We start from the raw sequence: 15,855 nt of genomic DNA, 5'->3' as shown, positions 1-15,855 counted from the left end.
CATCCTAGGTGTCCACTGATGGATGAATGGAAAGAGAACTTGTGGTGTGTACACACACACACACACACACACACACACACTCACACACACAGGAATATTATTTGGCCATAAAAAAGAAGGAAATCCAGCCATTTGTGACAACATGAATGATCCTAAAGGTGTTATGCTAAGTAAAATGTTAGGAAAAGATAGTACTGTATGATCTCACTTATATGTGGAATCTAAAAACAAAAACAACACACACACACACAAAAACAAACTCATAGAAAAAAACATGAGATTTGTGGTCACCATAGAGGGTAGAAAAAGAGGGAACTGGATGACCGTGGTCAAAAGGTACAAACTTCCAGTTATAAGTAAGTACAGGAGATGCAATATACAACACAGTGATGACAATTAACAATGCTCTGTGGCATATTTGAAAATTGTTAGAATAAATCCTAAAATTTCACATCACAAGGGAAAAATATTTTTTTTCTTTCTGTTGTCTATAAATAAGATGATGGTAAGCTTATGGTAATCATTTCACAGTATATATGTTGTTATGCTATACACCTTAGACCCATACAATGCTATATGTCAATAATAAAACTGAGGAATAAAAAGAAATACCTATTCACAAATTTTTTAAAAAACACAAACTTAGGGATACCTGGGTGGCTCAGTTGGTTATGTGTCAGACTCTTGATCATGTTGGGCTCTGCACTGGGTATGGAGCCTGTTTAAGATTTTCTCTCTCTCCCCCTCCTTCCATCGCATGCTCTATCAAAACAAAACAAACTTACCCAGAGATCTGGCCTTTCTCCCAGCTCTTGGGAGGTAACTTCTAAACCTCTGGAATGAAGAGGTTGGCCTTTGCTAGCAGTTCCTGGGAAGGAGCCCCTAAATCTTTGGGACTTCCCAAGTCATAAGAGTGTCTAGGTCCTGATAGTTTATGCTAATTAGGCAACTCAGGGTGGGGACTAGCATGACCATTAGGCCACAGTGGTCTCAACTGAGGAGATAATGATCCAGTCAATTGCACCTACAGAACAACACACCAGTAAAACTCTGGACACCAAGGTTCAGGTGAGTTGCCATGGCTGGCAGTACCCTGTACATTGCCATGCATCAAGGTTCTGGGGAGGTGGCACATTCTGACTCGATGGGGAGAAAACAGAGGAAGCCTCATGTTTGGGATCCTCCTAGACATCACCCTCTGTGTCTGTTCTTTTGGCTCGTATTACAGGTTACACAGCTATAACCTTACGTATTTTTCCAAGTTCTGTGGGTCACTCCAGAGAATTATGAACCTGAGGAGGTAGTGTGAACTTTTGAATTTGTAGCCAATTGGCCAAAAGTGAGGGCGGGCGGGAAATCCTTGAACTTTGCAGCTGTGTGAAGTGAGGGCAATCTTATGGAAGCCATGCCCTTAACCTGGGAAGTATAACCCAACCTCACACAGTTGGCATCAGAAGTCATTGTACGAAGTTTGGCAAACTCGTGCCACAGTCCAGAGGAAGGATCCAAAATATGGTGGCAGGGCCTTCCTCATACACTCACGTGGATTCTGTCCTTCACAAGATGACCTGAGGAAATCAGTAGGGAGAGGAAGGTCAGAAAGCAGGGGAAGGGAGTGGACAGGACAGAGAAGCAAAATCTCAGGAGGAAAGAGCCATGTGGTCTTGGGGTGCTAGGTGCAAGGGTGCTAGGACCTCACCAGGGCCGAGGCAATTAGACTAAGGCAGCAGGGCAGGTGGTGAGGCATTGACAAAGACAACTGATTTGAAAACCAGGAAGACTGTGGTTCTTTTCCCTAATTAGGATGTATTTCAGTTCCATTTATAAAGTGGTCATTCCTGACACCTCAAGATAGACACGCTTTACCTAGGGCCCCCGTACTGCTAAGGACCCATGGACCTGATGTGACTCAGGCTAAGCACCACCTGGTGCCACTTGTCTTTTGTCAGAATCCCAAACCGGGAGGAATGGCATCCCTGAGTGCTGGGACAGGAAGGAGTCTGGGTTCTACCAAGAGAAAGAACCTCAGATCAGCTTTTCCATAAGAGGATAGTTTCCAAGATGCCACCTGTACTTGGAAGAAGCCAGGCTGAAACACTATTCAAGTCAAACTTTCTTGATATTACTCTATCTTTCCCCAGGAGGACTGCACTAGAACAAATTCGGACACCTGTGGCCTCTTCCTTCTGTGCAAACAAAAAGCCAGCAGCAACCCCAAGCTGATAAGATTAATCTAAAGAGCAAATTATGGTGTAATTTCCTATGCTGATACTTTGTAGTTAATTTTAAAAAAAGGTTTCATTTTCCTATTGGTATGATTTCACAGGAACATTTTACCTATTTCTGTGAGGTATTTTTTCTCCTGGAAGAGAGGTGCTGATTGGCCCCAAATGACTGACAACTTGGTGTAACGAAAATTTCCAATTTCCCTCATTTTCCCTCAGTTTCAGCAATTTTAAATCTATATATATAGAGAATTCTCTGTCAGAATTGCATTGTGAGCCTCTTCTAGTAAACTGATTTGTCTGCTATTGTCACTGCAAATAGAGATCTATTAATGGGTCTCACCTCCCAACTGATTCCAACTCTGGTCTGCTTACTAGCACTCACCAGCACCTTCGTCCACGGACATAACTTCAATATTACTATTAAAGAGATCATCAAAATGTTGAACATCCTCACAGCGAGAAACGTGAGTAAGCTATCTGGCACCATCTCTCCAGATGTTCTGGAGATGCCGTGGGTATTTCTTAGACTCTGAGAAGAACATCACAGCTTCCAGAGAAGTTGGTGGTTGGTGACAGACAAGGAGCAGAGTAGAGATTGCTCTGCAGCAGCGTTTCTGTCCTGAGGGATTGTGGGAAGTTTGCTTGGTCAGAGGGAGTGAGGGCTGCCCAACAAGCATCCCTCTGTACAATTGGAAGTGACTGTCTCTTGCTCTCTCATTCCGGGCCAGGACTTATGCATGGAGCTGACCGTCAAGGACGTCTTCACTGCCCCAAAGGTAAGAGCTGTCCCAGCGTCCAATTTGGCTCATGAGTGACTTGGGAGAGGAAAGCCATCCACAAGTGTCTGAACAAGAAACTTTTCTTTAAAAGAAAGTGAATAGACCCAGATGAACTAGAAGGTGTTAGAGGTTTTTAAGAATGAGAATTCTGATCTTTACTTTCAAGCATGTTTTAGTGTTTCTGGTTTCACATGGTTTAGAAGATGTGTAGTGGAGAGCTTGGATTTTGTGATCTTAATTCAGACCCTGGTCAAGGGATAGCTCCTTCTTTTCCTCCTATATCCCAGCCTAGTACCGGGAACACGGGAGGTGCTCAATAAATGCTTGTTGAAGGAGAGTTTTTCCAGCCCGCACATTTCTGAAAAAAACAAATAGTGTCACGAAAATAGATATGGAGATTACAGGCTGGGGGAGCTTTCATTTTGTCTAAGAGACTTCCTACGGCAACAGAGAAGGTATCGCCAGAGCCCCTCCTTTTCCGCAGCCTGGTCACCTAACAGCCCACTGGCTCTGGGGGTGGCAATCCAAAGACCCTCGCCTGCGATGTCCTGCCAAGCCCCTTCCAGCCCAGTCTGGAACTGCCCCGCCACAGGGGGTCCCCACTCATCCCTGGCCCTGGCTGCTTGGGCATCTCGCCTTTCCGCCTCCTGTGCCATCTCACCCCCGCCCCTCTATCTTTAGTGGGAGGAGACAGATTTGACAGCTGATAGTACATTTTCTCTGACAAACATATGACTACAGCCATGTCAATAGGTTTGTGCACATCAGTTCCTGTTTTCATGGAAACACAAGACTGAGAATGAAAAACCCAAAGCTTCAATTTACCAGTGGTCTCCTAACCACCTGCTTTCCACGTGGACTAGAAGAGGATAGGGTGGCCAGGAGTAGAGCTGTGTAGGCCCAGCACCCAGGCCACAGAACAGACTTATCCTACCTTGTGAGGGAAACTTCTTCAGGCTCTGTCTGGGCTATCTCATCTCATTAAAGATTAGTCCAGGAATCTAATATACAATAATACATAATGTAATACAGCCATATATATTATATTAATGCATAATGTATAATATATATTATATAATCTTGTCCTTTAGCATCTCATCCTGTTTCAGACTCTATCAGGAGGCTGGAAGGGCTTGGAGATTTTATACATACATGGAACTATATAATATATAAATATCATCTATCAACATTTTATATACATATGAGATAGCCAAGAGCCCACGGGGCTGTGCCTGGGTTCTCCAGATGGCACCGCACTGCTGGGAGGGCTCTATCAAAGCCAGGGATTAGGCTCCAAAGTGCCGAGTGTCTCGAAGTGACACACAGCCTGTGGCTTTAGGCACACTTTTGCTGTTAACTAGCTATGTGGCCTTTAGCCAGTCTCTGTATCTTTTTGTGCCTCAGTTTCCACATTTGAAGATATGAAAGTGATTTTGAAAGTTGGTTGGAATTCAATTCTTGAGTTAGTGGAAAGTGTTAATGTAAAATGATCTAACTCTTAGTTAAAGGCAAAAACTGGTTATAGAGGAGCAATCATTCTAAGAAGGAGGGGCTGGTGGCTAGAAAAGATCCAACTCTCTGTGACTCCACTCTGAGCCATCTCTAGAAGACCAGGCCAGCCTCATCCTTGCCAAGGTGCAGGCCAAGCTGCACAACCTTTCTGCTGCTCTTGGCCATCCTCTTCATCAGTTATCATACAGGCCCCTCACTGCATGGGTAGACATCTGCTGAAACAAAGTCCCCACTGTCCTCCTTCATTCCTACCTGTCTCATATGCCTTCCTCAAACTGCTTCTATTCCAAGGATTACCAATCTCCTTGTTCCATTCTTTCTTTTCCTCAAAGACGCAGCCCTGCTTACTTAACTACTAAGATACTACAGGATAAGGAAAGGATGTTATTTTCAAAGCCCATCAATGGGGTATGTGGGTATCTTGGTGTTCCCAAAGGAAGACATCTTTCCAAAATTCACTGTATCAGTTTTCTTTCTTTGGCGGATCAAGAATCCTATTATCTTCAAGTCAGGTGGGATCCTGTTCTTGGTAGTTGCTGAAAAGAAAGTGCTCATCTAAATCCTGGACTTCACAGGCAATGTTTACCCAGCATCTCTGAAATTAAGATGGTCTGAGAAACAGCAAAGTAGAAAACAAGCAAGCTGACTGGTCTGTGATGGATTTCTTGGGTGGACCATTAGTGGAAGGTATTTTCTACTTTCAAAGAGAGGTCAAATCCATGATTCCTCAGAATTCTACACCAACTCTCAAATCTTTTTCTTTTTTAAGTAGAAGCAAAAGACTTTCTTGTGTATAGCATCAGCTGACTAAATGTGGGCTGAGGTGGGGATAATGAATACAACACAAACAGGACTAGATTTTTTTTTTTTTTAAGATTTTATTTATTTATTCATGAAAGACACAGAGAGAGCTAGAGGGAGGAGAAGCAGGCTCCATGCAGGAACCCAACGTGGGACCTGATCCTGGAACCCCGGGATCACACAGGACTAGATTTTTATGGCCCTAAATGAAGCTAGTCAAGAGCCATGTTAGAAATCTAACAGCATCTTTGCCAGAGAAGCAGCCCTAAATGGTGTTCCACCAATTGCTGATATTCCCATGAGTGTTAGGCTTCTATCTAGCATAGGCCTAAGTTTCCCAGTGCAGTTTCTTTTCCTGAGCAGTCCTGAACTGCAAGGTCCACCAGGCTGTCAAAGTGTGCCTCCTGAGCCACACAAGACATTGTCAGGCAGCGAAAGCTGGTCAAGCAGATGCCAGTGGTCATTCAGTAGTTCATAGTAGGATCCTGTAGCTGCAATTTCAATGGAACTAAAACTTTAAAGTCTTAATGAAAACTGCCTTTAGAATCAGTTCTTTTAGAGTTTTTCCATTTGATTTGAACTCTTCAATTCCTTTATATCCCAACTGCCTTTGGAAAGTACATTGAAGAATTTGCCTAGAGGGTGTTTTCCTGTATAAGGCCATATACTCAAAACAGAGGCAGTTTAATTTCTAGGCTCCAAGCCAAAGTTTTATAAAAGTCTCATGAGATTTTGATGAAAAAATAAGCAAAGGGGCTCTTGTCTTTTTGGTGTTCCCGAACCACATTGTTCTCTCTCCAGCAGCACAGGTATGCACCTACCTGTGCACGTACAGCTTAGTGTCTGCCTTCCCCCTTAGCTTCCCCACCTCTGCTCACTTACTAAGCCTCCAAAGATATGGAGATTTATGGGAGGTTTCTTGACTCTCACAGTCCAGAGATGCTTGCGTGTTTCTCTTTAATTTCCAAGTACAATCAGAACCCAGGAGGGCTCTTGGCAAGTTCACTAAATACATGTCCTTCCAAAGTCCTCGCCAATGGTCCATCAAGGCCCACAGGGTAAAGGGGAAGCTTGTGCAGGCTAGGATCCTGGGTCAGGATCCTACTTCAGTCTGGGTCTAGATCTTCCTGGAAAAACCCTAAAATATAAAATGCACTTCTAGAATTTTGCCTAAAGATATAAGAGATGAACACAAAGATTTACACAGATGACTCACTGCCACTTTATTTTACAGAAGCAAAAAACTGCAATGATAGAATACTAACCAATTGTGGCTCAAATATGTCTTGGGCTCCCATGTAGCTCTCAATACCATGTTTTGTTTTGTTTTGTTAAGATTTTATTTATTTATTCACGAGAGACACAGGGAGAGAGAGGCAGAGACACAGGCAGAGGGAGAAGCAGGCTCCCTACGGGGAGCCCAATGTGGGATTCGATCCTGGGACTCCAGGATCACGCCCTGGGCCAAAGGCAGATGCTCAACCACTGAGCCACCCAGGCATCCCATCCCATGTTCTTATATACTACTGAATGACTTAATGCTTGAACTATCTATTGTGTGAAAAGCCTACAGAACGGTATCAACAGTTGGTCCTCGTTTTTAAAAAAATATTTTTAAAAATGGGAAGATATTTATCAAAGTATCAATAGTTATCTCTGGCTGGTGGGATAATGAGTGAATTCATTTTTGATGACTATATATTACCTTTACAGTAAACATATATTTCCTTAATAATCAGAAAAAAAATGCAGTTAACCCCGCCTCACCCCCCACCCCCCACCCCCAGGGTACTTCTCATATAAATCCCCAGGTGATCTTGTTCATGTACATTGTGATTCAGGCGGCTAGGGGGCAGGCTGGAGGTTCTGCATTTCTAATGAGCTCCCAGGTGATGACCATGCTGCTGCTTCCTGGCCCACACTTTGCGGAGCAAGAAACTAAAGTATGTCCTTGTAGAGGCTAGAGATAGCTTTATAGGAGCTGAATCAGGCTCAAGCTAGACCACTCCCCACATTCCGTGTTTTTGTTCTTCAGCGGAAAGCAACAGGACACACCAGGCCTGATTTAGACTAAGTCACAATGCCTCTGCCAGGTTCCCAAAAAAAAGTGTTTTCCCACCTGTACATTCCCTCTTCTAAGGCCCAGACATCTCCAGAAATAGCCATGTGACCAGACATACATCTGGGCTGCCAGTATTTCACAGTGTTTCTGATGCTATACCTCCTAGGCCAAAGGCCTTTTCCAGAGTTGTGCCCATGGCCCAGCTCAACTGCACCCTCTTCCAGAAGCTTCCTCTGATCTCACACCTAGCCCTGATCTTGGCATGCCTCGCCAGCTGTTTGGGCAGATGTCTCACCTCCTCACATAGACCCCAGGCTTTGCAGACACTTGCCACCTCCCATGGAGGGGGGTGGGGGAGCTAACTGGAGAGTGCTGCCCAAAGCACCAATATCCAGGCCAAAGGATGGACAATCATTTATTTGACGACCATGTAGGATTTCTAGGACACTTGGATTTTATTTAATACCTTACAGCAATGAGACAGAGCAATGTGACTACAAGCTCACATAGGCTTGCATGGTAGAGAGAAATAGACATCATGGGCAGACATATGGTTCTACATTCAAATCCCTGCTCTGTCATTTACTTAGCTGAGCACCTTTACTCGGGCAGCCTTTTAGCAAAACCGTCCAAGGGAAACGAGAAGGTTGCTGCATTTGTAGGTAATCAGGAGAGGTCATTTACTGTCATTTCACTCACATGAAAGAATTATCTCAATACCTGATCCACAGTTGAGCAAACTCACATTTCTCCACTTGTCTTCCTGGAAAAAAGCAATCACAAGAAAAACTCTCTCCCATGTTCAAAACAGGGCTAGCACATGGCTAACTGCAATATTTATCTTTCTAGAACACAAGCGATAAGGAAATCTTCTGCAGAGCTGCTACTGTACTGCGGCAGATCTATACACACAACTGCTCCAACAGATATCTCAGAGGACTCTACAGGAACCTCAGCAGCATGGCAAACAAGGTAATCTGAATCATACCTACAGTTTGGCTCCTGACTTTTAAACATTCCTCCTTAAGAGTCATAATACCCTTGGTTAATCAACCCATTCATTCACTCAGCAAATATTTATTGAGGGTCTGTGAGTGCAAGGTGCTATTCTAGGCACTCAGGATACAGTGCCTGGTCTCACAGAATGTTCTAGTGGGAGAGTTAGAAAAGCAAACAAACATGTAATATTATGTCCAGGAGAGATAAATGCTCTGAAGAAAAATACAGGAATGAAGAATATAGGGGTCATGAGGGAGAGGGATGATTTAACAGTTGGTGACATCATCTGAGCAAACATTTGAATTAAGTGAAGGAGCAGGCTAAATGACTAGCTGGGGAAATAACATTCCAGGCAGAGGAAATGGCTGTCCAAAGGCCCTGAGGTAGAAATGAGGTTCACATGTTCAAAGATCAGGAGGAAAGACTGGGTGGCTGGATCAGATTGAGCAAGGGGGATTTTGGCAGATTACACATGGTCTTTGGTTTCCACCCCAAGTTTGGCAGGACGCACCCACAGAGCTGGGAGCTGAAGAGACTACAGTCTGATTTACATGATTTAAAATAATCATTCTGGCTTCTGTGTGGTAAATAAACTGAAAAGAGCTAAGCACAGAAGCAAGATGTTCTACTGGGAGGCCATCACAGTAACCCAGGTTGGAGATAATAGTAGTTTCAACAGACTGGGAGCAAAAGAGGTTGTTATGGGCAGCCCAGATGGCTCAGCGGTTTAGTGCTGCCTTCAGCCCAGGGTGTGATCCTGAAGACCCGAGAATGAGTCCCATGTCGGGCTCTCTGCATGGAGCCTACTTCTTCCTCCGCCTGTGTCTCTGTCTCTGCCTCTCTCTCTGTTTCTCATGAATAGATAAAGTCTTAAAAAAAGAGGTTGTTAGATTTGGGATATAACTAAAAATAGAGCTAAGGGGCACCTGGGTGGCTTGGTCAAGCATCTGCCTTCGGCTCCAGGTCATGATCCTTGGGTCCTGGGATCAAGTTCCACATCAGGCTCCCTGCTTCTCCCTCTCCCTTTGCCTGCTCCTCCACCTACTTGTGTTCTCTATATCAAATAAATAAATAAAATCTTAAAAAAAAAAACAATAAAAATAGAGCCAGAAGACCCATTGTGAGGGATGAGGGAATGAGTAAAAGGGGGCCTCTTGGTTCCTAGCCTGAGCCTTTTGGGAGAGGGCTGGTGCCCAGAAAACTGGACGCAGAGCAGTGCTGGAGGTTGAGCAGAAGATCAGGAGTTCAATTTATCAATACTAAGTTTGAGGTACCTCTTGGATAGTCAAGTGGAGATGCTGAGATTATTGGAAAAGACTGAGGCTTTGGGGAGAGGTCAGAACTTGTTCTATAAAAGAAAGAGTCCTCAGAAGATGTTATTCAAAAGTCCTAGACCTGCATGACATAGAAAAGAGATCTAAGGACTGAGCCCAGAAGCATTCTAACATAAAGAGGTCAGGAAGAGATCCAGCAAAAAAGACTGAGAAGTAGCTGGTGAAGGAAGGGGGAAACTGAAGAGTGTATGGTGCCCCAGACAGAAGGGAAGAAACTCTTAATAAGAAGAGATCCAATGTGCCAAGTGTACCAAAAGGTCAAGTCAGATGAAGATGAGAATGGCCACTGGATCTGGAATAATAGCCTGACTGGAGCAGGTTCCACAGAGAATGCTGGTAAGGAGGAGTGAAAAGAAAGGGGCAGTGAGTTCAGAAAACCCTTCTGAGGTGTTTTGCTATAAGATTGCAGAGAAACAGAACAAGAGCTGAAGGGCAGCAGTAAGGGAAGCTCTTTTGAGGTGGGGCATATGTCCAGCATGTTAATACACCAGTGGGAATGATCCAGCAGAGAGGGGAGAAATGATGGTGTAGGAAAGAGGAACAGCTCAGAGTTGATGTTACCTAGTGCCAAATGGAGGAATTGGGGGCATTCATCCCCTTGCTGGGCCTGTCACCTGATTCTTAAGGCAAAGAAAAGGAAGAGGGAGGTGACACTACACTCATTCTCTCTTTTAATCCATTTAATTATCATTTAAGTAGGCACAATTGTCCCCATTTACTGAGGGAGGAAATTGAAGCTTTTATAAATGAAGTGGTTTGTCCTAAACAATGTAATTAATAGAGCTGAGGTTCAAACTGAAGCAGTGGGGTAGGTACCTGGAATCCTTTCTACCTGAGATGCTGTCAAGCTGGAGTGTTGCTGTTTATGGGCAGGAGGGCAAAGGGAATGAATCTCTGTCTCAGCAGTCCAGGCAGCCATGCAAAAGGCCCTACACCTCATGTTACAGCCCTGAACAGTACCTAGCTGTGACATACCTTTCCAGAGTCTGCGGCACCCCCTAACGGTACATGGTTAGTGACGGTACAGTGACCAATTCTAGGAGCACAGAATTAGAATATTAGAATGTACAGAAGACCAGGAAACCATGCTGGCCTACTGGCAGAGACAGATTCTCATGCAAACTAGACTTGAAGGCCTTGGTTGGAAAGAATTGTTCAGGTGACAAGTGCCAGAGGAGACCTGACTCAGTGATCTAGCAATGCAAGCTAATGAAATGTTTTGGGTTTTTTTTGCAGACCTGTTCTATGAATGAAGTCAAGAAGAGTACACTGAAAGACTTCTTGGAAAGGCTAAAAGTGATCATGCAGAAGAAATACTACAGGCTCTGAAGCTGAATATTTTAATTTATGAGTTTTTAAATAGCTTTATTTTAAAAAATATTTATATATTTATAACATAATAAAATAAAATATATATAGACTCTAACAGCACAGTGTCACTTCAATGGCATTGGCTATATTTACTTGACAACTTTTGAGGAAACCAATTTATTTACTAAGAGACTAAAACTGGTATAGAAGTAAAAGAAGAAAAATCGTTCCCCTCTCAAGGAGTTCCCTTTCCAGAGCAGGACATAATGTACAAAATGATTAAAGACTACAAGGTCATGCAAGATGTACATGATAGGAGAGCTTGCAGAGTGGGTCCATGAGTACTACTACCTACCAACTAATGTTGAATAAAAAAAGGCATTGGAGCACTTTGAGAGGCTCAGTTGGTTAAGCATCTGCCTTCAGCTCAGGTCATGACCCCAGGGTACTGGGATTGATCCCTGCATCAGACTCCCTGGTCAGCACAGAGGCTGCTTCTCCCTCTCCCTCTGCCTGCTGCTCCCTCTGCTCGAGCTGTCAAATAAATAAATAAAATATTTAAAAATTAAATGAATTCAAAATTTAATTTAATATAAAATTTAATATAAAATTTAATATAAAAAGGTGTTAACTGAATGCTGAAAACATTCCTCTCCCACTGGCACACGGTTGTCACACTGAGTCTAAGATGGGAAAATGGAGCTCCAGCACACTACATGGCTCTGCACTGAACAACATTTAAAGTCCAGATAAACAATGAGAGACTCCTAAGTCTGGAAAACGAACAAAGGGTTGCAGAAGGGGAGGCGGGAAGGGAAATGGGGTAACTGGGTGATGGGCACTAAGGAGGGCACTTGATGGATGAGCACTAGGTGTTATACTGTATGTTGGCAAATCGAACGTCAATAAAAACAACAACAAAAAAATAAAGTCCTGATAGTATAAATTCCCTTGATTTTTAAGTCTTAGGACCAACCACCAGACAAAGCACAATTTAACTGTAATTATAGAACAGACTAAATGCTATCAACCTAATGACACAAAAGATACAACTGGAAATGGTTGATAGGTAAAAGCAGAAGGAAAGAAAGGTATCTCACTTGGGGAAGGGATTAGTTGAACAATACTGTCTAAGGATGATGGAATAAGAACAAGAGATTTAAGTATTCAAATTTGCACAGGTAATACAAGATCTGAAAATAAATTTACTATAAAAAATTTGGAAGGGGTAGTATAAATGAAGTGAACCCTCACTTTTCAATACAGAAATTAACACACAATATCCAAGGTTGGAAAATCAAAAACCAGTTGGCAGGGCTGGTCACTAGATGATGACTGTTGCAGCTGGGGATGGGGTACGTTGGAACTAATTATACTACTGTACTTTTATACACGTTTATAAGTTTTCATAACAAACAGTGGGGAAAAAATCCCATAGTGGAACTATGCTAGTAGTAGAGTAGCAAACTATAGCTAGTAGCAAAACCATAAATATTACAAACTAAAGGGAGGGTGGTTTGTTGGGAATGGGTCTTGGAATAAGGATCAGTAAAAGCAAGACAGAAGACTGTTAGCTTTCCATGTTAAGTATCTACCCAAGAAAACTGAAAACTTACGTCCACACAAAAATCTCTCCACCAATGTTCATCACATTATCCATAATAGCTAAAAGGTAGAAACAACCGAAATGTCAATCAACTGATGAAAGAAAGTGTGGTATTCCCATGCAACAAAATACTACTTGGCAATAAAAACAAATGAAGTACCAATACATGCTACAATATGGATGAACCTTAGAAACACTAGGGTAAGTGAAAGAAGCCAGATACAAAAGGCTACATGATTCCATTTATATGAAATATCCAGAAGTGGCAAATCAAAAGCAGATCAACAACAGCCAAACTACAGGAAGAGCCCAAGTGTCTGTTGACTGAAGAGTGGGTAAAGAAGACACACACACTGGAATCCCATTCAGCCATCAAAAAGATGAAATCTTGTCATTTGCAATGATATGGTTGGAGCTACCAAAATAAGTCAGTCTGAGAAAGAAAAATACCAAATGATCTCACTCATATGTGGAATTTAGAAAGCATAACAGATGAACATAAGGGAAGGGGAAAAAAAGAGGGAAGCAAATGCTAAAAGACTCTTAACTGTAGAGAACAAATTGAGGGTTGATGGAGGGAGGGAAGCAGGAGGTAGGCTAGAGGGGTGATAGGTATTGACAGCACTTGTGATAAGTACTGGGTGCTATAAGTGATGAATCACTAAAATTGTACTCCTGGAACCGGTATTATGCTATATATTAACTAGAATTTAAATAAAAATTTGGAGGAAAAAAATTGAGGTAAAAAGTAGAATGCCAGTTGCCAGGGGCTGAGGGGATAGAAGACTAGGGAGTGACTCCTAATGGACACAGGGCTTCTTTTAGGAGAGAGGAAAATGTTCTCATATTAGATAGAGATGACAGCTGTGTAACTCTGTGAATATACTAAAAACCACTGAATTGTATACTTTAGAAAGACAGATTTGATAGTATATTAGTATAGTTTCGATATATATCTTAATAAAGCTATTATTTTAAGTAGAAGAGTAAACAAAAACAGTGGCAAGTTGTTGAAACTTGCCCTTTGAAGCCAAGTTTTCTGCAAGACTATGGATGTAGTAACAGTGAATGAGCACTCGCGTTTCATCCTCGCTTACACATATGTGACAAAAATTAATACTAGTACTAAAATTATACCAAAACATGTAACATCTTTTTAACCCTCTCAAAATAAGGGAACAAATCAAAAGCTTAAAGTCTCACCCTGACCACAGCCAGTTTCACCCTGCCCACATAAAATACCAGCATGCCAAGGGCAGCAAGTAACTAAGAGAGTCATGGAGCCTTCTAAGGCCACGCTGAAAACTTTAGTTTCCTTTCTTCTTTGATTGAGACTCATTTGCATTCAATGGCTAATGTGAGCTGTAGTCTGCCACAGGATATGAGTTGTGGGTTATATTTGTGTACGGGGCCAGGATGGTAAAAGGAAAGATTGTTGGGAAGAAAGGGTTATAAGGGGCCATCGGAAGGACATGCGGGCTCCAGGCAGGTCTGTCATAGGCTTAGTTTCGATGGTTAAGATGCAACTAACAGGTCTATTTACTTCCGGACGGGTGGTTCTGGGCTCTGCATGGAAACACCAAATAATAAGCCCTTGAGTTTACCGAGAGAGAGCGTGACCACATGAACTGAGGACACACATTAAAAGAGTAAGAAATGGGGATTAAGTGAAAGGTGAGACAGCTGCCATTTAAGCACATTCACTTAGGAAACTTAGCCACAGCCCGTGCTTCAGGGGACGCGCCTCTGTGGACCAAGTGACATAATGAAGTCTGAACCACTCCCCCCCTGCCATCAGCTGTCGCCACCTCTTGCCTCCAAATGTATTGTATCTCTGGCATTAGTAGCTAAGAAATACTTATTGAATAAATGAACAAAATATGTTTCACTCAAATCTATGGTTGAATGTCTTTCATGAAAGCACTGGGCCCCAGTTAGGGATGCACCAGGGGTGCTCTTGTTGCTGTAGGTTGGTCCATGCCAGTTATCCTGCCCTGTCTTTTCCCACTCTCTCCCACATATCATCTTGGTGGGCCTCTTGGAGTGCCCAAATCATCTGAGAATGGGGAATTTCAGCACAGAGGGCAGCGCACACCTTCCTCATGTAGCACAGTACATCCTGCCTATCAGCATTCAAGTTAGCCTCTCCGTTCCTACCAGCTTCCACTGAGAGCAAGACATGCACTTTCTCTGCTCCCAGGGCTGATTCCCTGGTCCAAGTTATCAGCTTGTTGGAGTTCCATCCCCAGGTAGAGAATTAAAATCTAATTTACTGCCATGCCCAGCGTTTCCCAAACTGAGTTCGTCCTGAGCACTCAGATATTTTCTCCTCAGCTCTCCACAGTACAGCTCTTCTGATCCATCCTTCCCATAACTCCTTTTAGCTGTACTCCAGGCTCTCAGCCGTCTGCTCTTTATTTCCTATTAGCCAGTGTTTAACCAAACACCATTATGTTCTGATGTTTGGTGCACTGGCCGCACACCTGGGTACCTGATAGGCAACATGAGTAAAGAGAACAAGGGAGCTAGCTAGCTAAGCCAGGGCTCTTGGCTCCTTTGGCTTGGGACCACTTGAGCTTCCAGGATCCAGGTGTGCACACCATCTGCTCTCCCAGCTCCCAACTAGCTACTCCTTCACCTTTCTGTATGTTGTTTCTCTAAAACACAAATGATGTGAGGGACCCACTTTAAATCCCACTGTGGCTTCCCATTCCTTACAGGACACAATTTCACAATAGGGTCCTGGCCTATCGCTTCCCTTTTCAGGCTCATCTGTCCCAATGCCTTCTGCCCTTCGTCCCATATCCTACCAGTGCACACTGCATCCAGATTCATGTTACTCCTGCTACCCAAGACACTTTATCCGACTTGCTGCAACATTTCCAACAGCACTTTCCCTGGGAAGAAGCCTCTTCTGACCTTGTGGTCAGGTAGACAAGTGCTATGTACCATCTTAGCTGCTGGGGAAGAACACCGGGCCTGGCAGCTCACCATTCACACTCCTGAATTACAGCCTTCAACATGCTGCGCTGGCATTCTCATTTCCACGGTCACTTCTCCCTCCTGAGGGAGGCTGTGAGCATCACAAAGACCTTCTACTCAGTAGGGTGTAGGCACACAGTCAATACAGAAGGCACCAGTGAAGGAGTGGCACAATTCATGATGGAGTTAGAAATCAAGTTCAACATAATATTTCTGTAATGACTCTGGTACTTTTAGGTCG

General features: G+C 43.3%; 1 protein-coding gene across 1 annotated transcript; it reads left to right on the top strand.

Moving 5' to 3' along the window:
- The first annotated feature begins 2,557 nt into the window (after positions 1-2,557).
- Positions 2,558-11,044, top strand: IL4 (interleukin 4). The gene is made up of 4 exons (XM_025994869.1): positions 2,558-2,692; positions 2,957-3,004; positions 8,232-8,354; positions 10,952-11,044. The coding sequence occupies exons 1-4, from the start codon at positions 2,558-2,560 to the stop codon at positions 11,042-11,044; spliced, it is 399 nt and encodes a 132-aa protein (XP_025850654.1).
- Positions 11,045-15,855: the final 4,811 nt, after the last annotated feature.

This window comes from Vulpes vulpes, chromosome 12, assembly GCF_048418805.1.
Source record: "Vulpes vulpes isolate BD-2025 chromosome 12, VulVul3, whole genome shotgun sequence".
In the NCBI taxonomy this organism is placed as follows: Eukaryota; Metazoa; Chordata; class Mammalia; order Carnivora; family Canidae; genus Vulpes; species Vulpes vulpes.
This window is presented reverse-complemented; position numbering and strand designations above follow the sequence as displayed.

Excerpts from the sequence above, each read along its gene's own strand:
- IL4 (XM_025994869.1), top strand. The coding sequence starts at position 2,558 with ATGGGTCTCACCTCCCAACTGATTCCAACTCTGGTCTGCTTACTAGCA. Across the intron at positions 3,005-8,231 it reads ACGTCTTCACTGCCCCAAAG|AACACAAGCGATAAGGAAAT; the intron begins GTAAGAGCTGTC and ends TTATCTTTCTAG. Across the intron at positions 8,355-10,951 it reads TCAGCAGCATGGCAAACAAG|ACCTGTTCTATGAATGAAGT; the intron begins GTAATCTGAATC and ends TTTTTTTTGCAG.